Source organism: Aythya fuligula, chromosome 26, assembly GCF_009819795.1.
Source record: "Aythya fuligula isolate bAytFul2 chromosome 26, bAytFul2.pri, whole genome shotgun sequence".
Lineage (NCBI taxonomy): Eukaryota > Metazoa > Chordata > Aves > Anseriformes > Anatidae > Aythya > Aythya fuligula.
The window spans coordinates 5,003,534-5,018,912 of NC_045584.1; the positions used below are offsets into that span (position 1 = coordinate 5,003,534).

A 15,379-nucleotide genomic window follows, 5' to 3' on the forward strand; every position below is an offset into this window, starting at 1 on the left:
GCCCTGAGGTACGGTGACACTGCACAGACACAGCAGGACCCCGCAGCCTCCTGGGGTAGCTGTGGCACCCACACACTTGGCCCCACAAACGAGCAGGGCTCAGAGCAGCTGAGATGCAACAGGAGGAATCAAACCTTGCAGCAGAACCAGGAACTGGCACCTGGCATCTTTTAGTAGCTCTGCACTGCACTTCCCGTGGAGTCCCAACACCCCGTGTTTGTTTTGCTGATAGAAAGCCTCTGATGAACATGCAATCATGAGACATTTAGCAATCAGAGCGTGCTATGTAAATACAGCATAATTTATTGGTTTCATGTCAGAGAACTATAGTGGTATTTGTACGCGTGTCCTAACGATAGCACAAGAAACAAGAGTCATGTATATACAGAGATTCCAGGACACAAAAAAAACTTTCTAATGAAGAAGTGGTTAGTGGTAGTTTGGTCACTGTTCACAGAAACCTTTTCTCTCCCTGTAAACCCTGCTCCCCGCTCTCCCCTTGATCCTAGGTAGCCCAATCTACCTACCTCGGGGGACTGCCAGGCTCTGGCCAGGCAGCAGAGCTCTTGTGCAAGCAGGAGGCAAAGCCCCTGGCTCTGGCTGCCCATCAGACACTTTGGTTAAGAGGAGACATGTGGCAGAGCAAGGAAGCGCTGCTGAGGAAGAGAGAAGGTTTAGTACCCTAACGGAAAGCAGAAAGTGGTCCACATAGAGCCTGTAAGCAAGGCTGGAGAGCAAGCAGCCTGGTTCCTCAATAGGGTCTGTGTACCGCGAGGAGAAAGGGAAATGCAGGTGTTTGAGAAGCCAACTTCCCCATGCTGGTCCCAGCGCCTTCCCTCTGCTCATTCCCACCAGGCACGGGTCCACTTGTCCCAGTGCTGCCAGTGCCGATCCTGTCCCCACGGGGCGGTGCAGCAGGAGCAGCTCAGCTCAGAGCTAGTGCAAGAGGCAAGAGCAGATTCACAACAGGAGCGCTCCAGCACAGCACAGCTGCAGGATAGATCAGCAGCAGCAGCTCTGGTCTGGCCACGAAAGAAACCCAAGTCTGACTTCTTTCACAGAGAAAGAAAGGCAGGGCAGGCCTTGGGGACAGGATGCCAAGTGCAGGGTGAGCACAAAAGCAGCTCTGTCCAAAAACTGACCGCACAGCCAACGGAAGAAGTGCTGGAACCAGACAGCTCCTTGTGGTGCCCCAGTGAATCTGTGTGCACCAGCACTTCTTCCCCAATGCCCACATGTAACCTCCCTTCACATTTAGGAGGTGGAGGTCCAGAGGAACGTACCGCTTCCATCCCAGCGCCAGCTCCACGGCATGGCTCTACCTGGCGCACCTGGCTCGGCTCCTGGTGCCACTGCAGTGAGGGGGCAGAGGAGAGGCAGCACAGGCTGGCTTCTCCCTCCTCAGAGGACGAACATTCCCACCAAGTGGCCAAAAATATTTTTTTTTTTTATAGAAATAACTATAAAAAAAACTAGTTTATCTAGAGCATCTTTAAAAAAATATTCCTGCAATATCACAGTTTTACATTGAAACTCATTAAAAATATATAGATTTCTTTAAGAAAACGTCTCTGTTCTCCCCTTGAATCATGTCTCCAATGCAGGAGTGGGACTCTGCGTCCTCAGAAGAGATGCCGAGGTGAGAGCAGGATGGTCTGATCTCAGTGGCACATCCGGGAGGTCATTTCCTTCTGTCAAAGGGACATGACAAGGAACCGTGAACTAAGATCCAAACTGCCAGGTGAAGGTGTGGATGAAAAAATCTCACCTTTGTTCAGCTGGAAGTACCCTTCTCAGGCACGCGGTGACACTGTCACTGAGCGCTCCAGGAGGGGCAGGGCTGTGCTCCCCCACCACTCCCAATCCCGGGGCAGGAGGGACACCTTCCACTGCCCCACAGCTCTTCAAATTCTACAGCCGTAAGCAGCTGAGCCAAATGTCACAGCTACCTCTTAGGTTTACCATGTCACACCCTCCATCCTGTAGGCTCCTTGTGGTGGTGGTGCCCTTGTTCTTCAGGATGGGCAGTAAGCACAGAGAGGGGACTTCTGCTCTTCCCTCCCCATCCTGGATGGTGAATGGGGCTGAGCTCAAACACCACGCGCAGACAAGGCAAACTGGCTGCCCAAAACACAAGGAGGTTGCTGGAGAACAAGTCATCTTCCCCCAGCTGATGCCCAAACAACCCTGCTTAGCTGCACATCCCAGCTCCCATCTTCCTGACTGCCAAACTGCGAGGCCAACCCACAGCCTCGATTCCAGCAGTGGGATTTGAGAGGGCAACCGTGACACCTCCACCCCCAGCCCACTCCTTCTGCACTCACTCAGACTCACCAGTGGTTCCAGCTCCTTGGTGTCTATTAGGTTGAACTCTTTCACAAAGTAGTAAAAGTGCTTGTAGCAGGTGTTCACGTGGGCTTCCGACCCCATCTGGGTGATCCTGTCAAAGTGGTGGATGTAGACATGGACAAAGACTCGGAAGAGCCTGGAGAGAATCTTCTTCACCACCGGGAGGAAGTTCTTGGGGAAGGGAGTACCTGGGAGGGGAGACAAAGCCATGAGAAGCTTCACAGAAGTAGGAATGGGTTCCTCAGGAATAAAATAAGTTCTTCTTGATAGAACAGGTACATTTTGAGACAAAAGGGAGAGAGTTCTGTCCAAAGTAATTTCCAGTTCCCCTCTCCTTTTTCCTTTCCATTTTGGGTCAGATTTTTCAAAGCATCAATTTGTGACAGTCCTGCACACCATCAATTGCTGTGAGCAGCTGAGAGCTAAAAGCAGGGGATCACCATCAGATTCCCACCACCTGCTTCAGTCCAAGAGTTTTCTTCTACTCCTACTTGGCATGTTTACATAAACAGTGCAAAATATTACTAACTACTGAGCTCTTCTCCAGAAGCAATTTCCCCAAAGAAAGCGTCAGAGATATCCCCCTGCAGTTATCTCACAGTTTGATAGGTCTTTAGCTCTTCGGTTAAAAATTAAAGACATTTGGGTCCCCTGTAAAGGCACCAGTGGATAAGCCTGGTCTGAGTTCACTGGGATTTGTTTAGCCAGGGCCTGCAGCAAAGCAGCCTCGCCAAGTGGCCAACTCACAGTATTAAAGTTCACACAGGTCCTTTCTGGAGGAACAAGGATTAGTGAAACCCTTTCAACACCCTGCAGGAACTGGTATCAGGTAAAAGCAAAGCTGAGGACAACAACTCCACAACCCTCCTGCTGCAGGAAACTTGTCTTGCCTCCCTGAACAAAAACACCCTATTTATAGTCCCCAGAGTTTTACAAAAACAGTCCTAAATAAAGGCAACGCACCCTCCTGGGTGCCAGGAGGAACGGATGGGGAGGATTTCAGTGCTTTGGCTGCCTGAAGGACCAGCTCTTCACAGCCCTGCTTGCACACGGTTTAAGCAGTGCTTTGGCAGGGGTAGAAGAGCCCCATGGATGCAGATGCATCCCAAACAGGCCAATCGTATCCTGCCAGAGTCCCGATGGCATAAATGTGGTGGCAGGAAGGAGGGAGCTGAGAAACGCCTCCTCCAGCCCTGCCTCTGCAGATGCTCCGCCTGCCCCACGGGGGGGGGGGAACAAGGCTGCGCTGTGACAGGGGCCGCATGCAGGGGCAGGAAGGCAGCCCCTGGAACCCCGCTTGCATCGGGGCTCCAGCATCAACCCAGGTCCCCGAGGGCCATGCGGAGGAGCCCGGCAATTGCCCAGGGCTGCTCTGGGAAGGCAAGGAGCTGACCCTGCCGTGAAACACCCCAGGACTAGCACTGGAGCAGCGACGTCCTCCCTGCCACCGTACACGTCTCTGCTGCATCTGGTCTTTGGCCTTCCAGAAAGTGGGAGCTCTCAATGTCATCAATCATATTTACCTAATGCTTTGGATACTGAAATCACCACAAAAACAAACAAACAAACAAACAGCTTTTTTGTCCCAAAGTGAGTACATGAAACTGTATTTGGGATTGCAGATTTAGTTGTCTTTGGTCAAATTCTCCTTTCCATCACCCTGGCAATAGATAAAAACAATGCCCCTCCCTCCATGCACGTGTCAGCATCCCACCCAGCTGCAACAAACAACTGACTGCATGCCAGTAAGCACCGAGCTAGAAAGGGCAGAGTCAGCTAATGCCAGCCTGCAACAACAAAGAGGCTAATTAGGGAAACATGGCCACCATCACCAGGCCAACGCAGAGCACGTGCACTGAACCCACAGCAATCAGCTCAAAAAGAGCTGTCCTTCAGGAGACCACGTCCAGCAGGAACTGCTGACGGTCATGCCAGAGACTGGCTTTTTAAGAGCAGCCTCTTATTTTTGTTCCCTTCGTTTGGCTTGGCTTTGCTTTCCTCGAGGTATCCACAACTTCAAATGAGATCTCTACAGCTCTGGGTATTTTAGCACTCAAGAAGAGGCCTGAAGTTTCTCAGGTGCTTGGAAGAGCTTATACACTGCCGGCCTCCAAGCAGCCCAAAAAGCAATAGCTGTACCACAATGGTGACCTGGGCAGCAGTGACCACAAACAGCATCTCCTGGACCAGGACCTGAGGGCTCAAAGGAGAAGGCTCTGCACTGGCCTCCCTCCCCACAGCTGCAAACAGAACCCAACTCACCAACGTTAGTGGGAAAGATGTCCTCGTTGTTGATCTGTACCTCAATCCAGTCCATCAGGAGGTTCATGTACTGGGGAGCAGACAGGGCCGTGGGCTTGCGGTACTTGTGCTCGTCCTGCCATCTGTACTCGTACTTGGGCCCCCCAGACATGACAGGGCAGGACTGCTCTGTGCAATAGTCACTGATGGTGCCGTAGATCAGGTTGATGCGGTTGAAGAAGTCCACCACGTGCACGGCCACCCAGTCGTTCTGCTCCTCTCCTGGCGGCAGCTGGACGGCCACCTTCAAGTCCAGGCCAGCGTTGAGCGAGGCTTGGGCTTTCTTGTGCAGCTCGAACCGCTGAGTCCCCGGCTCAAACTTGCGCTTGGGCCGGAAGGTTTTGTCTTTATTGAACACTTGCTTTAAAGCATGGGACATCTTTCTTCTCTTCTATTTTTTTCCAGGCCTGTAGCGATGACAGCTGCAGACACAGAGCTGCTGGGCCACTTCCTGGGGCAGGGCAGCGAGGACTCTGATCTTCACAGAAACCTCCTTCTGCTCATCTGGTCCTGATCTGCAATGCAGCACAGAAGGGCAGCGATTAGGAGCAGCTCTCTCAACAGGAAACCTGGTCTAAATCCCATAGGAAGAGATCTGGGATACCATATGGGCCCTCGCCCCCGATCTGAGCAGAGCAGGGGCAGCCAGCGCCAGCTTTTCTTTTCTTTTCTCTCCTCCCCTCCCAGGAGAGTCCGGAGCAGAGGAACAGTCCGGCCATTGGGGGTGAGCTGGGCTGGGTCAGGAGCCCCCGTGAGCCTCTCTGTGTGCTCAGAATGGGGATAGGGAAGCCAGGAAGGTCCCCAGGAAAAGGGTGAGATGAGAACAAGACAGCAGAGAGGGACAGGGCCAGCGCAGGAGATCACATCAGCACAGCGAGACCCAAATCCCACCAAAAGGAGAAGAAACTCCAGTGCCAGCTATTCAGGTGGAAAGTAGCAAAGGTTTAAGAAGGTTTAACGTTGAGTTAGGCATCACTTGAATCAGATCCTTCACCTGTGCTTTTCTCCCCCCTCTGCACGCAAACCTACTCCAAAGGTAACTTTATGACATCCTACAACAGAGCCCACCTCTGCTGCCAGACGTATTCTAACAAAATACCAGTCTGACCAGGAGCTGCGTGCGCTGTCGTAGCACTAAGGACAAGATGAAAACAGGCTGAGAGAAATGAGAAGTTGATGCAACTCAGTATCCTGAAATAGCACCAGCTTCAAAAACAGCCACAGCCTCTTCTGCAGGTGCAGAGAGCACAACTGTGCTCCTCCTTTCAGCTGAGCTCACTCCATGTTGAAGCCTGGTTGAAAGCTCCAGGACTGGGAAAGCTTGTCTTCCTCTTCCAGTCTATGAAAACGAATCGGCTCTGAGAGGCTGAGACACAAGTTAAGATCTTGAAAGGATGCTGACAAGAAACACAGCTCTGTTTATCTGTAGCTAATTATACCTCCTTTGTTCCCACATCCATTCCTTCACATAATTTGTGTCAAGCGGCTCTTTGATGGAAACTCAAGGCAGAAAATTGTACCAAAAATATTGTTTTGCATGTGTTGGACAGAGAAATAAATAAAGCAACAGAAACTCAAGCTGATGGACTATAGAATGCGGCAAATAACAGTTTCCATAATTTTCTAAGAAAACAAGCAAACAAGTCCCTTCCACCAAGCAGAAAATCGCCTTAGCTGTAGCGTTGTTTGAATAGGTAAATAACGCCCCCAAACTCTGGCAAGAAAAAATTCAAATTCGAGTCAAGACTACCTTTCTGCAATCCAGCCCACCTTTAACAGACGCTGCATCATGCTTATCAGCATTTCTTCTCTGGAGAGAGATTAAAGGACTTCAACCAAAGCCTTGTTCTCTTAGTTAATGACAGTAAGGAAAAAAACCCAAACCACCCCAGCTTGCCCCGTAAGAACACGCTTGCCTTTCCCTAGCCCTTCTTCTCCTGCAGGAAGGGGCTGAGCCAACTTTTCTGTACAGAGACCAAGCTCTGGCTGCGACACAGGCCGTGACCACAGCCACGACACGCACTGAGACAAACGGAAAATATTTTCCTGTGGTTCAGCAAGATTCACCCTGCGTCGAGTGAGCGTGACGGCGCCCACGCTGACGCCACAGGCTCCTTGCAAGAAGTGCTGCCGGAATGGCTGCTGCTGTGACCCTACCCAGCTACCACACCAGAGTCAAAAAAAACAAAAAAGAAGAAAACCTCCAGAAAATGCGACCTCGAGAAGCCTCTGATTGCACCGCAGACTCAGTGAGAGGAAGTAGCAAAGGGGATGAAGAGAGATGTCTGAGCAAGGAGCTCTGGTTACCCAGAGCTGTGTCACAGCCTGGCCACATCCTGCAGCTCGGTGCGGAAGCGCCGGGGCTGCACCCACCCCACCATGCCCCAAAGGCGCCGATCAGCCCGCACCAGCAATGTGGACAGCAGGTGCTGAGTTTGCAGCTACTTCCAGCAGGAAATCGGTTCCAGAGAAGCACTTGCACGCGATGATATCCTTACACTGGAGGTGGAGAAAGAAATATCCTTTAAACAAGCAGGCAGTAAAGATGGAGGAGCGCTGCCTTTCATGCAGCTCTCTGGAGGACTGGCACCATCCTCAGTGTGGTACTACAACTCTGTTCCTACTTGTTTAGGAACTGTCTTAAGAATTCCAGTGGTTCCCCTGGCATCCGTGCTGGGCCCTGCAGCCACAGCCTGACCCGGGCTTGGAAAACCCATCCCTGTCTGGTGAAAGGGAGGGTGGGTTAAAACTGAATAGCAAAGCTGCAGAGTTAAAACAGCAACAACAACAAAAAACCCTGCACATGTCATGAAGCAAACATAGACCATTTTAGACCATTTTCCAGAAGAAATGATCATTTGCACAGGGTGAAGAGAATTTTAATACGGCTTATTTGGTATCAAGGCAGCGTCTGCCCTACAAATACATGTAACTTCCTCTTCCTAAGAGACATCATTCTTGAGAGCTGTGGAGCTCAACACAGCAGCAATCATCTTGCAGACGATTCAGCATCTGTCTGAAGGCATTAGCAAAACTAGTAGCTAAGACTTCAAGCAGATTCAGCATATTTAATTATGGTTTTTGAGTGCAAATGAACTAAACGAAGCATTTGGCACTAGAAAAAAAGGAAGAAAAGACAGACCAAAAGCATCACTGACATTGCTTGAAGATGATATCACATGTACAACACCTTCTTCCACAGGCAGGAGTCATTGCTCTGGCAGCATTAGAACACTGTCTTTATGAAGAGGAGAAAGGAAACAGTACAAACAATTAGCACATGGGACATGCAAAGCACCTGAGTGGGATTTGCAAGCTTCAAAGACGAGGAAAAAAATCCCAACACACAAACAAGCCTGCAGTACATTTTGTTTCCTCCTCTCTTCCAGCCAGCCAAGATTACGGCGGACGTCACCGGTGCAAGCGGACCTTGGCCATCCCTCCCACGAGATCAGAGCTGCTGCAAAGCCCTGTGCCGTGGCAGACTGGCGGAAGCAAAACCACCCCAGCTTCCCCGGAGGAGCGGCGCTGCCGCTGCTTGCAGGGACGGGGCTGGGCTCCCCTGGCTGCTGCAGCCGCACAGCGTGGGGTCGGAGGCCTGGCCCTCTCCTCCCTTCCCAACCCTTACCCTGCTCCTACAGCTCCAGCCCTAACGCCCATTTCTGCCGATGGTGACCCGGGGCAGCGCCCTTCGTTCCCTCTGCCATCCCTCCTCCCTGCGGCTAGCAGCGGATCGCGCAGTGCTGCCTCACTGTAAAGGCTCGGGGCAGAGGGAGTCCAGGCGTCACTTACCCGGCTCTCCTCGCTTTCACACACAGCTCAGAGCAGGCACAAAAAAAGGGAAAGAGAAGCCTGCACCGCAGCCCCTGGAGGCGGCCTCCCTCTCACGCTGGCCTCCCAGCCGTGGTGCTGCCCCCGCTGTGGCCCCGCGGGACGCTCCGCACGCGGCCCCCCACCCACAAGCAGGGTCCCACGGCGGCTCCATCGCCTCCGAGCGCACCTCGTGCTCCCCTCCACCACTAACAGCCTGCAGAGGCGCGTCGGGAAGCTCCTACCTTCGTTTTTACCCTCCTGAAATCGCTCTGCTCGTCTCTGCGACTCCTGCGAGCGCTTGCAGGCTCCGAGGCAGAGCTTCCTCCTTTTTGAAAGAGAGAAAAGTTTTGTTTCACGCTGCTGGCGGGGAGGGGCGAGGCTCGTGGCCACTTCCCTCCCAGTGACCCCAGCTCCAGGCAGCTCACATCTTGCTGCTGAGCCCTCGAGTAAATCCCAGCGAGCAACATATTTCTCAAAATAATTAATTCCTCTAATTTCCTTTTACAGAAGCCATGCTGCTGTACCGCAAGATGACACCAAGCAGTATCGATGCTAAACACTTACACAAAATCCTGCCAAAAGTCCCTTCGGGGGCAGCTTATGTAACTGCAGCCCTTCAGTGGCGCCCCTGTACCCATTGCACCCCTCTCTGCAGCCCCCCAGAAGCATGAGGTAAGCAGGGAGCAGCGGCCCCCCACCCTCGCAGCTCACGCAGAGCTTCCAATGCAGGACACCAACTCCCGTGCCAGTTTGACAAAACAGCCACGGCACATCAGACACGTCGAACACTTCCAGGCAAGACTGAAGTTACGGGGCGTGCCAGAGCAGCGAAGCCAGCAAGGTGGCCTCAGGGACCTTAAACAAAAAAGTAAAGACGCACACGCACATGGTTTTCATAACTTCCCCCCCACGCTTTCACAAATACCTTCCCACAGCCATTCTGCTCAGTTTCTCAGTAAAAGATGATCCTGGGTTTCTATGATCAAAGGAGAGGTTTTCATACAGAGAGCAAGGATCGGACCAATTATGGCCAGCAGGGCTGGACGGGCACTAATGATGGCAAGTTTCTGTGCCTCTAAAGCAAGTCTGGCAACAAGCAAGACAGCTTACCTTCACCGGATGAGGCTTTCAGCTGCTCTTTCGAACAGTTTTACAACACACGGACCAAAAGGTATGCCCCTGTGCTTACCTTGGTCACGGGTGGGAGGGCGAAGCACGCCGAGGACTATCTGGGGCAGAACACGAGGGTTTAGGCTCACGGCAGGCACGTCCGACCATTCATAACTCCTGCGAGACGGCGCTTCCACGTAGGCCGGCTTCCTGTCTGGCACGGCAGCCTTGTGGCTGGCCGAGGCAGCTGCCAATGTTTTTCCCAACGCTAATCACCCCCCTCCACACGCTCCGTAACACTGCCCCTGACGGCGCGGAGCTGCGTGCTCCCCAGCCGAGGAGACTCGTGCTGTTATTTGGAAAAGCCAAAATGGAAACCGTGCTCCGGAGAGCTGAGCAGAGCCAGGCCAGAGCAGCGCTTCTCCTCTGCGAGGAAACTAAAGGCTGCTGCATGAGGAGAGCCAAGAAGCTGCCCTGCATGTTTCCTTTTTCTTCCCATTTTTTCTCTGCTCGCTGCTGGCAACAGAGGCCAGGAGCTGCTTGGAAGGAGAGGGAGCACAGGGCAGAGCTGGCGCAGCCGCATCGATAACCCCAGCCTGGGTTGTGCACAAGCAACAAGTTCCCTCTGCTGCTCAGCAGGAAAATATCCAAATTTTCCTTCTGGAAACTGGTTTAATAGCGGCCTTTACAACACATGGGACAGGGCCACCTAGAAACGCACATTTCAGATGTTAGATTCCCAAGGCTTAGAGAAACAAAGAGCCCTCTATGCTTCACAACAAAGTCTGTTTTAAGAAAGTCCTGCTGGTCACCAGCCACCCCTATACCCTGCAGCTTAAAGCTGCTGCACAATTTGGGAACTCCGAGTAAAAATCATACAAACGCCATCTCCCAGGTACTTCCCGGAACCAGGCTTGCTCGGGGGCAGGACGGTCTCCTTGCACAACTTAAAGCCATGCAAACGTGGAGCCGAGCAGCATTTGCAAGTAGGTAAGAAAAGGAAACAGTATAAAAAGGACAAGAAATGTTATGGTGGCTTTCATTGGTATCTTCCTTTTCCCCTTAAAGGCTATGCATTCGGTCAATTTTAACCTCCGGTCAGTTGATAAATTAAAGGGGAAATCCCTGCTCAGCCCCACACGGGTTGGAAGACCCAAGCGAAGCAAGCACTCGTGGGGCCGAGCAGCCGGAGGCACGTACCTTCAGCCGCCACACGCAGGATGCAGGAGCAGGAGGCCAGCATCAGCTGCTCAGCTCGGTGTTTGGGATGCTCCAGCCCACAAAGACACAACGGTGACAACAGGAGGTACGGCGTGGGCTTTGTGTGATGGGCTCACATCACAGGGAAATGCTCACGGAAGGAGCAGGGCCTGGAGGATGGCTTCTGGCAGGGCAGAGGGAAGGCTGCATCGCCCCGAACTTTGCCTGGGAGACGTCAGAGGCTCCAGCACCGCCTGTCCCCACCCGGCCAGCAGCCGCAGGTGGTTACAGAGCCACATGAGAAAGTCAGCTTCTAAGGTCACCCCTTCTACTTTCCCTTCCTCAACAGGGTCAGAGAGCAGATTCTGCAATTTAAAATCTTCACTTAAAAGCCTAGAAATGACCACAGCGCAACAGGAACGTCTCTTAGAGCCTGCATAATTACCGATTTGGGGCCGATTTTCCTGCCTCTTACGTGCCATCTGTATCTATTGCAATGTCAGAGGCATGGCTGTGTTGGAAGGCTTCCATGGATTGCACTTACACAGCTTCGGACAGATCACGGCTGCGTGTGGAGGCAGAGCTCATCTGCTGCTGGCTCCGCAGATGCTGCCTTGAGCCGACAAGCTGGGTCACGACTCCAGGAGACAGGTTAACTGCACAGACAAATATTTCTAGGATAAACCATACTCCGTGGGTGGCTGACGGCACACTCAGAACAGCTTTTTTCAAGGTCTGCAGGGCTGTATTTTGAAGGTGGCTCGTTCAGGAACACCTTTTGCTGTCCTTCAGCCCAGTTCTGCCCCTCAGCAGGGGACTCATAAGGGGCAGTGTGGTATTTATTGAGTCCAAGCCATGAACTACACATTTCTTCCTGCTTTCACGGGTTCTACATGGTCATCCCCACTGAGCAGGGGCATTTTTGAACCAGCAGTGGTTTCCTCTAACTTTAGGATCTGCCCAAGCGGCAGGGGTGGCTGATTTGGAGCATGAATCTTGCCTTCGGGAGGTGTCACCCACGGAAGGGGCCGGGGCATGAGCTGGCCACACGGCCAGCCTTCCCCGCGGGCAGGCCAGTCCCACGGACAAGCGCCGCTTCTCCCCACGTTAGCATGATGCTTTTAAAAGAAAGCCGTATTGTTTCCTGCTGAAAGCGGGTGCCCACGAGGCCTGCTCCTCTCCTCCACGAGGAGATATGGCAGCGGCCCAGCACACTAACGTGTCTCCAGGCAGCAAAGGCAAGGAACGAGCCCACTGATGTGGAGTTAGAGATCACCTCAAGACAAACCACATCATAAGACCTCCTGCATACAGTGAGGAGGAAAAAAAAGAAAAAAAAAAGGCCCAGACAGCAACCCCAACGTAAGCCTGCAGTTAAGATCAAGAACAATTACAGTGGCTTTCAGCTTAGTAACGGGTCTTACTCAGCTTCTGCTACCAACTGGAGCACGTATTGAATGGCTCCAGCTCATTTTCTGTTCCCCAGAAGCCAGAGCAGAGGCACACAGCCAGAGCCATCATTCACCCAAATCCAGCCCCTACCTGGGCTGGGAGCTGGGGGTCTCCTGCAGACACTGCATGGGTGCTGGTGGCAGGGAGCAGAGGGCAGGCTCCTGACCAGCCTTACGCTGCCCTGCAAGGAGGTCTGCGCTGCCACGGGGTGGGAAGGCAGCCATGCAGTCCCCAAGAGGATGGGGGCAAACACCAAGCACAGTCACTGCAGGAGAGTTGAGCCCAGCAGCACTCAAACTCCAGCTGTGTGGGGCCAGCAGCACAAGGGGACACCCATCAGCATCACCATCTTCACCTCTTCTTGGAGAGACTAAGTAACGACAAAGCGTCTACTGACTCCATCTAGACTTCTACGAGAAGTCAAAGCCACCACAGCTGGATGGATGTGCAGACTTACAAAGGTTTTCTTATGGCCTTCATCATCCTCATTCCCCCCCAGGGGGGTTATTGGGCTCCCTCCCCTCTGCTCCCCGTGCACTTGGTGTTCTCAGAGCAGCAATTCACCCAGGAGCCCTCCATCATTTCATCACGAGCTGAGCAGCACTATCAGCACAGCATAGCTCCAGAGGGAGCAAGAAGCAGACCAAGAGTCGCAGATAACGCTGCCTCCGAAGGGCATCTGGAGAATGGCAAACGAACGTGCAGCCTAAGGTGCATTCTTCATTGGAAGCATTAGCTGGATATTACGCATTTCTAAAGATAATCTCCTAAACCTCCAGCAAAGCTGGTTATGGATCCACTTAGAGCTGCATTTATGGCTCAAGTATCACAAAATACCTTCCTGCCTTACAAGAAATTAAAACTCAGAAGTTGAATCTTCTCCCAGATCTGAACTCTTGTGGCCAGGACGGGTTAGGTTTTGCAATCTCTTCTCTGACCCCACATGCTTTCACTGCTGACAAGGGAAACATTCTTCCTTTGTGTACTGCGGCCATAGAGATCTCTGGCCCACGTACAGAGAAGCATTAGTTACAAAACACCGTTACGTCAACCCCCAGTCCAACCTCCACAAACAGAGCTAATCGCGCCACTTTGGTCTGGGTGGCACTTCACATCTCATCAATGGAAGGGCCGTGTTACAGCCAAACGTGGCCACGAAAGCATCTGGCAAGCAGCTCCGTGACAGAGGACAGCTAAGCCACAAAGAAGGACTTTGCTCGAGATGATGAGCATGCTTCAAGCTCGCTGAGCCCCAGCTGAAGGGACAGGAGAGCTCATTGTCCTTTTTGCCTGTGCCACAGTCAACTGTGCAACCTCAACAGGTCCCAAGAGAACCCCAGATCCTAAAAGTGAGCCAGGCACAGGGAAACTGCTCCCTGCTCAGCATCTGGGCCCAGATCCCCTGTGCAAACCAGGAGCATTAGTTTCTGCTTCCCCATCACCAACCTGGCGTGAACTCCCAGCGCTCCTCTCCTCTCTTTCTGGGAATTTAAAGAGGTTCTGAGCCTGCTCGCCCTCCTGACCAAGTCAGCTTTGCAGGGACGCGACTAAGACAGAAACTGAATCTAAGACACGGAATACAGGATCTAAGAAATGACAAGAGATAAATGCAGAGGTGAACGTGAGGCCAAAGCTCTGTAAAAGAAGCAGAGTGCAAGGACAAAGTGCTGAGGACGGCGATAAACAGGTGGCTGGGGAAACCTTGCATCTCCCAGCAAAAAAAAAAAAACAAACAACTGCCCTGCAACTTAGCAGAGCAATTCCAGACTGGAAAGGGTTTTAAACAAAGGGATGGAAATGAAGGATGTGTGGCCGCTCTTCGGGTCAGAAGAGACCCGACAGGAGGTTTCCCAACCACCTGCGACAGGCACTGGACAACTTCACAGCCCCCCCTGCCCCCAGGGCTTCCTGTCCTGCCCTTCTCATCCCTCCTGGCGCACACACCAGATTTCTTTTAAACTGTAGACGGGGGAGATTGCGGTCGGAAATTCGGAGGAAGTTTTTCCCTCAAGAGGGCGGCACTGGAGCGGGATGCCCGGGGGGGCTGCGGCTGTCCCAGCCCTGGAGGCGGCTCCGGGCGGCCCTGCCCAGAGCAGGGGGGGTGGAACCGGCTGAGCCCCGAGCTCCTTTTCAGCCCAGGGCGCTCTAGGGATCCGTGACGGGATCCTGCGGTTCTCTGAGGCCAAGGGAGCCCAGGCGGGGCCCGGCTCCTGCGGCCCGCCCGCAGCAGGGGCGGCGGGGCCGGAGGGGGGAGGGCCGGGGGCGGCGGGGCGGCCCCTCACCAGCAGCCCCCCGAGGCCCAGGGCCGGCCGGGAGGCCACGAGGCCGCCTTCCACGCGAGAAAACAAATGAAAGAAACTCGACCCAGCTCAGATCGCCAGCGGAGGCGAAGGCCCCCCCCTCGCTTTCCCCGTCCCCCCCCCCCCCAGCCCCACCCCCCCCGCACCTGTCCGGCCGCGCTCAGCCCCCCGTGGCCGCCGCTCCCCGCGCTCCTCCGCGCGCCTCGGCCCCGCTCCCGGCGGCTGCCGGGACTCCTCGCTCTTAAAGGGGCCGCCCCCCGGCGCGGCGGGGAGGGGCCGGCCAGGAGGCCGCGTCCGTTTCGTTTTCTTTCTTTTTCTTTTTTCTTTCTCTTTTCTTCTCGTTTTATGGGACGGGAACCCTCAGGCCCCCAGAGGGAGAAGCAGGGGCAAACTACTGCTGCTGTTAATGACCCCTCCAGCTTTTATTATCCTTTTTTTTTTTTTTTTTTTCCCTTTTTATCCTATTACCTTTTTTTTTTCTTTTTTTTTTTTTTTTCTTTTTTAATCTACCTGTTCAAACCTGTGAGCAGAGCAACCGTTCCCTCTGTCACACCTGGAAGCTGGAAAGCGGCAGCAGCCCAGCTGCGGTTCCCAGAGGAAATTCCCAAACCCCCATCGCCCCCAAATCCCCACCCGGGCCCTGCAGCCCCAGCCCAGTCCCGCAGGGGCCGGGGTCTGACTGGGGCCAGCCCAGGCTCCCCAAACCCTTAAACCCCCTCCTGCAGCCCGGGTTTGGCCCTACAAGGTTTTAGGAGCAGCCTCTCAGGGCTGTGAGGTGCTCACCTCACAGAGGGCACCTGCCCCCGACCCGCCTCAGCACCGGTGTTTGTTCGGTACCAGGACAGGGCTGTAGG

At 53.5% G+C, this 15,379-nt stretch overlaps 1 protein-coding gene across 5 annotated transcripts; it reads right to left on the minus strand.

The window, feature by feature from the left end:
* Nucleotides 1-280: 280 nt before the first annotated feature.
* Nucleotides 281-14,725, minus strand: MOB3A (MOB kinase activator 3A). 5 transcript variants are annotated; one of them, XM_032203840.1, is made up of 5 exons: nt 14,672-14,725; nt 8,706-8,788; nt 4,612-5,165; nt 2,335-2,537; nt 281-1,691 (listed from the first exon to the last, which is right to left on the minus strand). In XM_032203840.1, the coding sequence occupies exons 3-5, from the start codon at nt 5,027-5,029 to the stop codon at nt 1,662-1,664; spliced, it is 651 nt and encodes a 216-aa protein (XP_032059731.1). In that variant the 5' UTR covers nt 5,030-5,165; nt 8,706-8,788; nt 14,672-14,725; the 3' UTR covers nt 281-1,661. The 5 variants fall into 5 exon arrangements, with proteins under 5 accessions (XP_032059731.1, XP_032059732.1, XP_032059733.1 ...); XM_032203841.1 differs by lacking the exon at nt 8,706-8,788 and having other exon boundaries at nt 14,672-14,722; XM_032203842.1 differs by lacking the exons at nt 8,706-8,788; nt 14,672-14,725 and adding an exon at nt 9,653-9,851.
* Between the last annotated feature and the right edge of the window lie 654 nt (nt 14,726-15,379).

Coding starts and splice junctions, on each gene's coding strand:
- MOB3A (XM_032203840.1), bottom strand. CDS start 5,029: ATGTCCCATGCTTTAAAGCAAGTGTTCAATAAAGACAAAACCTTCCGG. Junction 2,538..4,611: donor CATCTTTCCCACTAACGTTG/GTGAGTTGGGTT, acceptor CTCCCCTCCCAG/GTACTCCCTTCCCCAAGAAC. Junction 1,692..2,334: donor CCAAGGAGCTGGAACCACTG/GTGAGTCTGAGT, acceptor TCCCTTTGACAG/AAGGAAATGACCTCCCGGAT.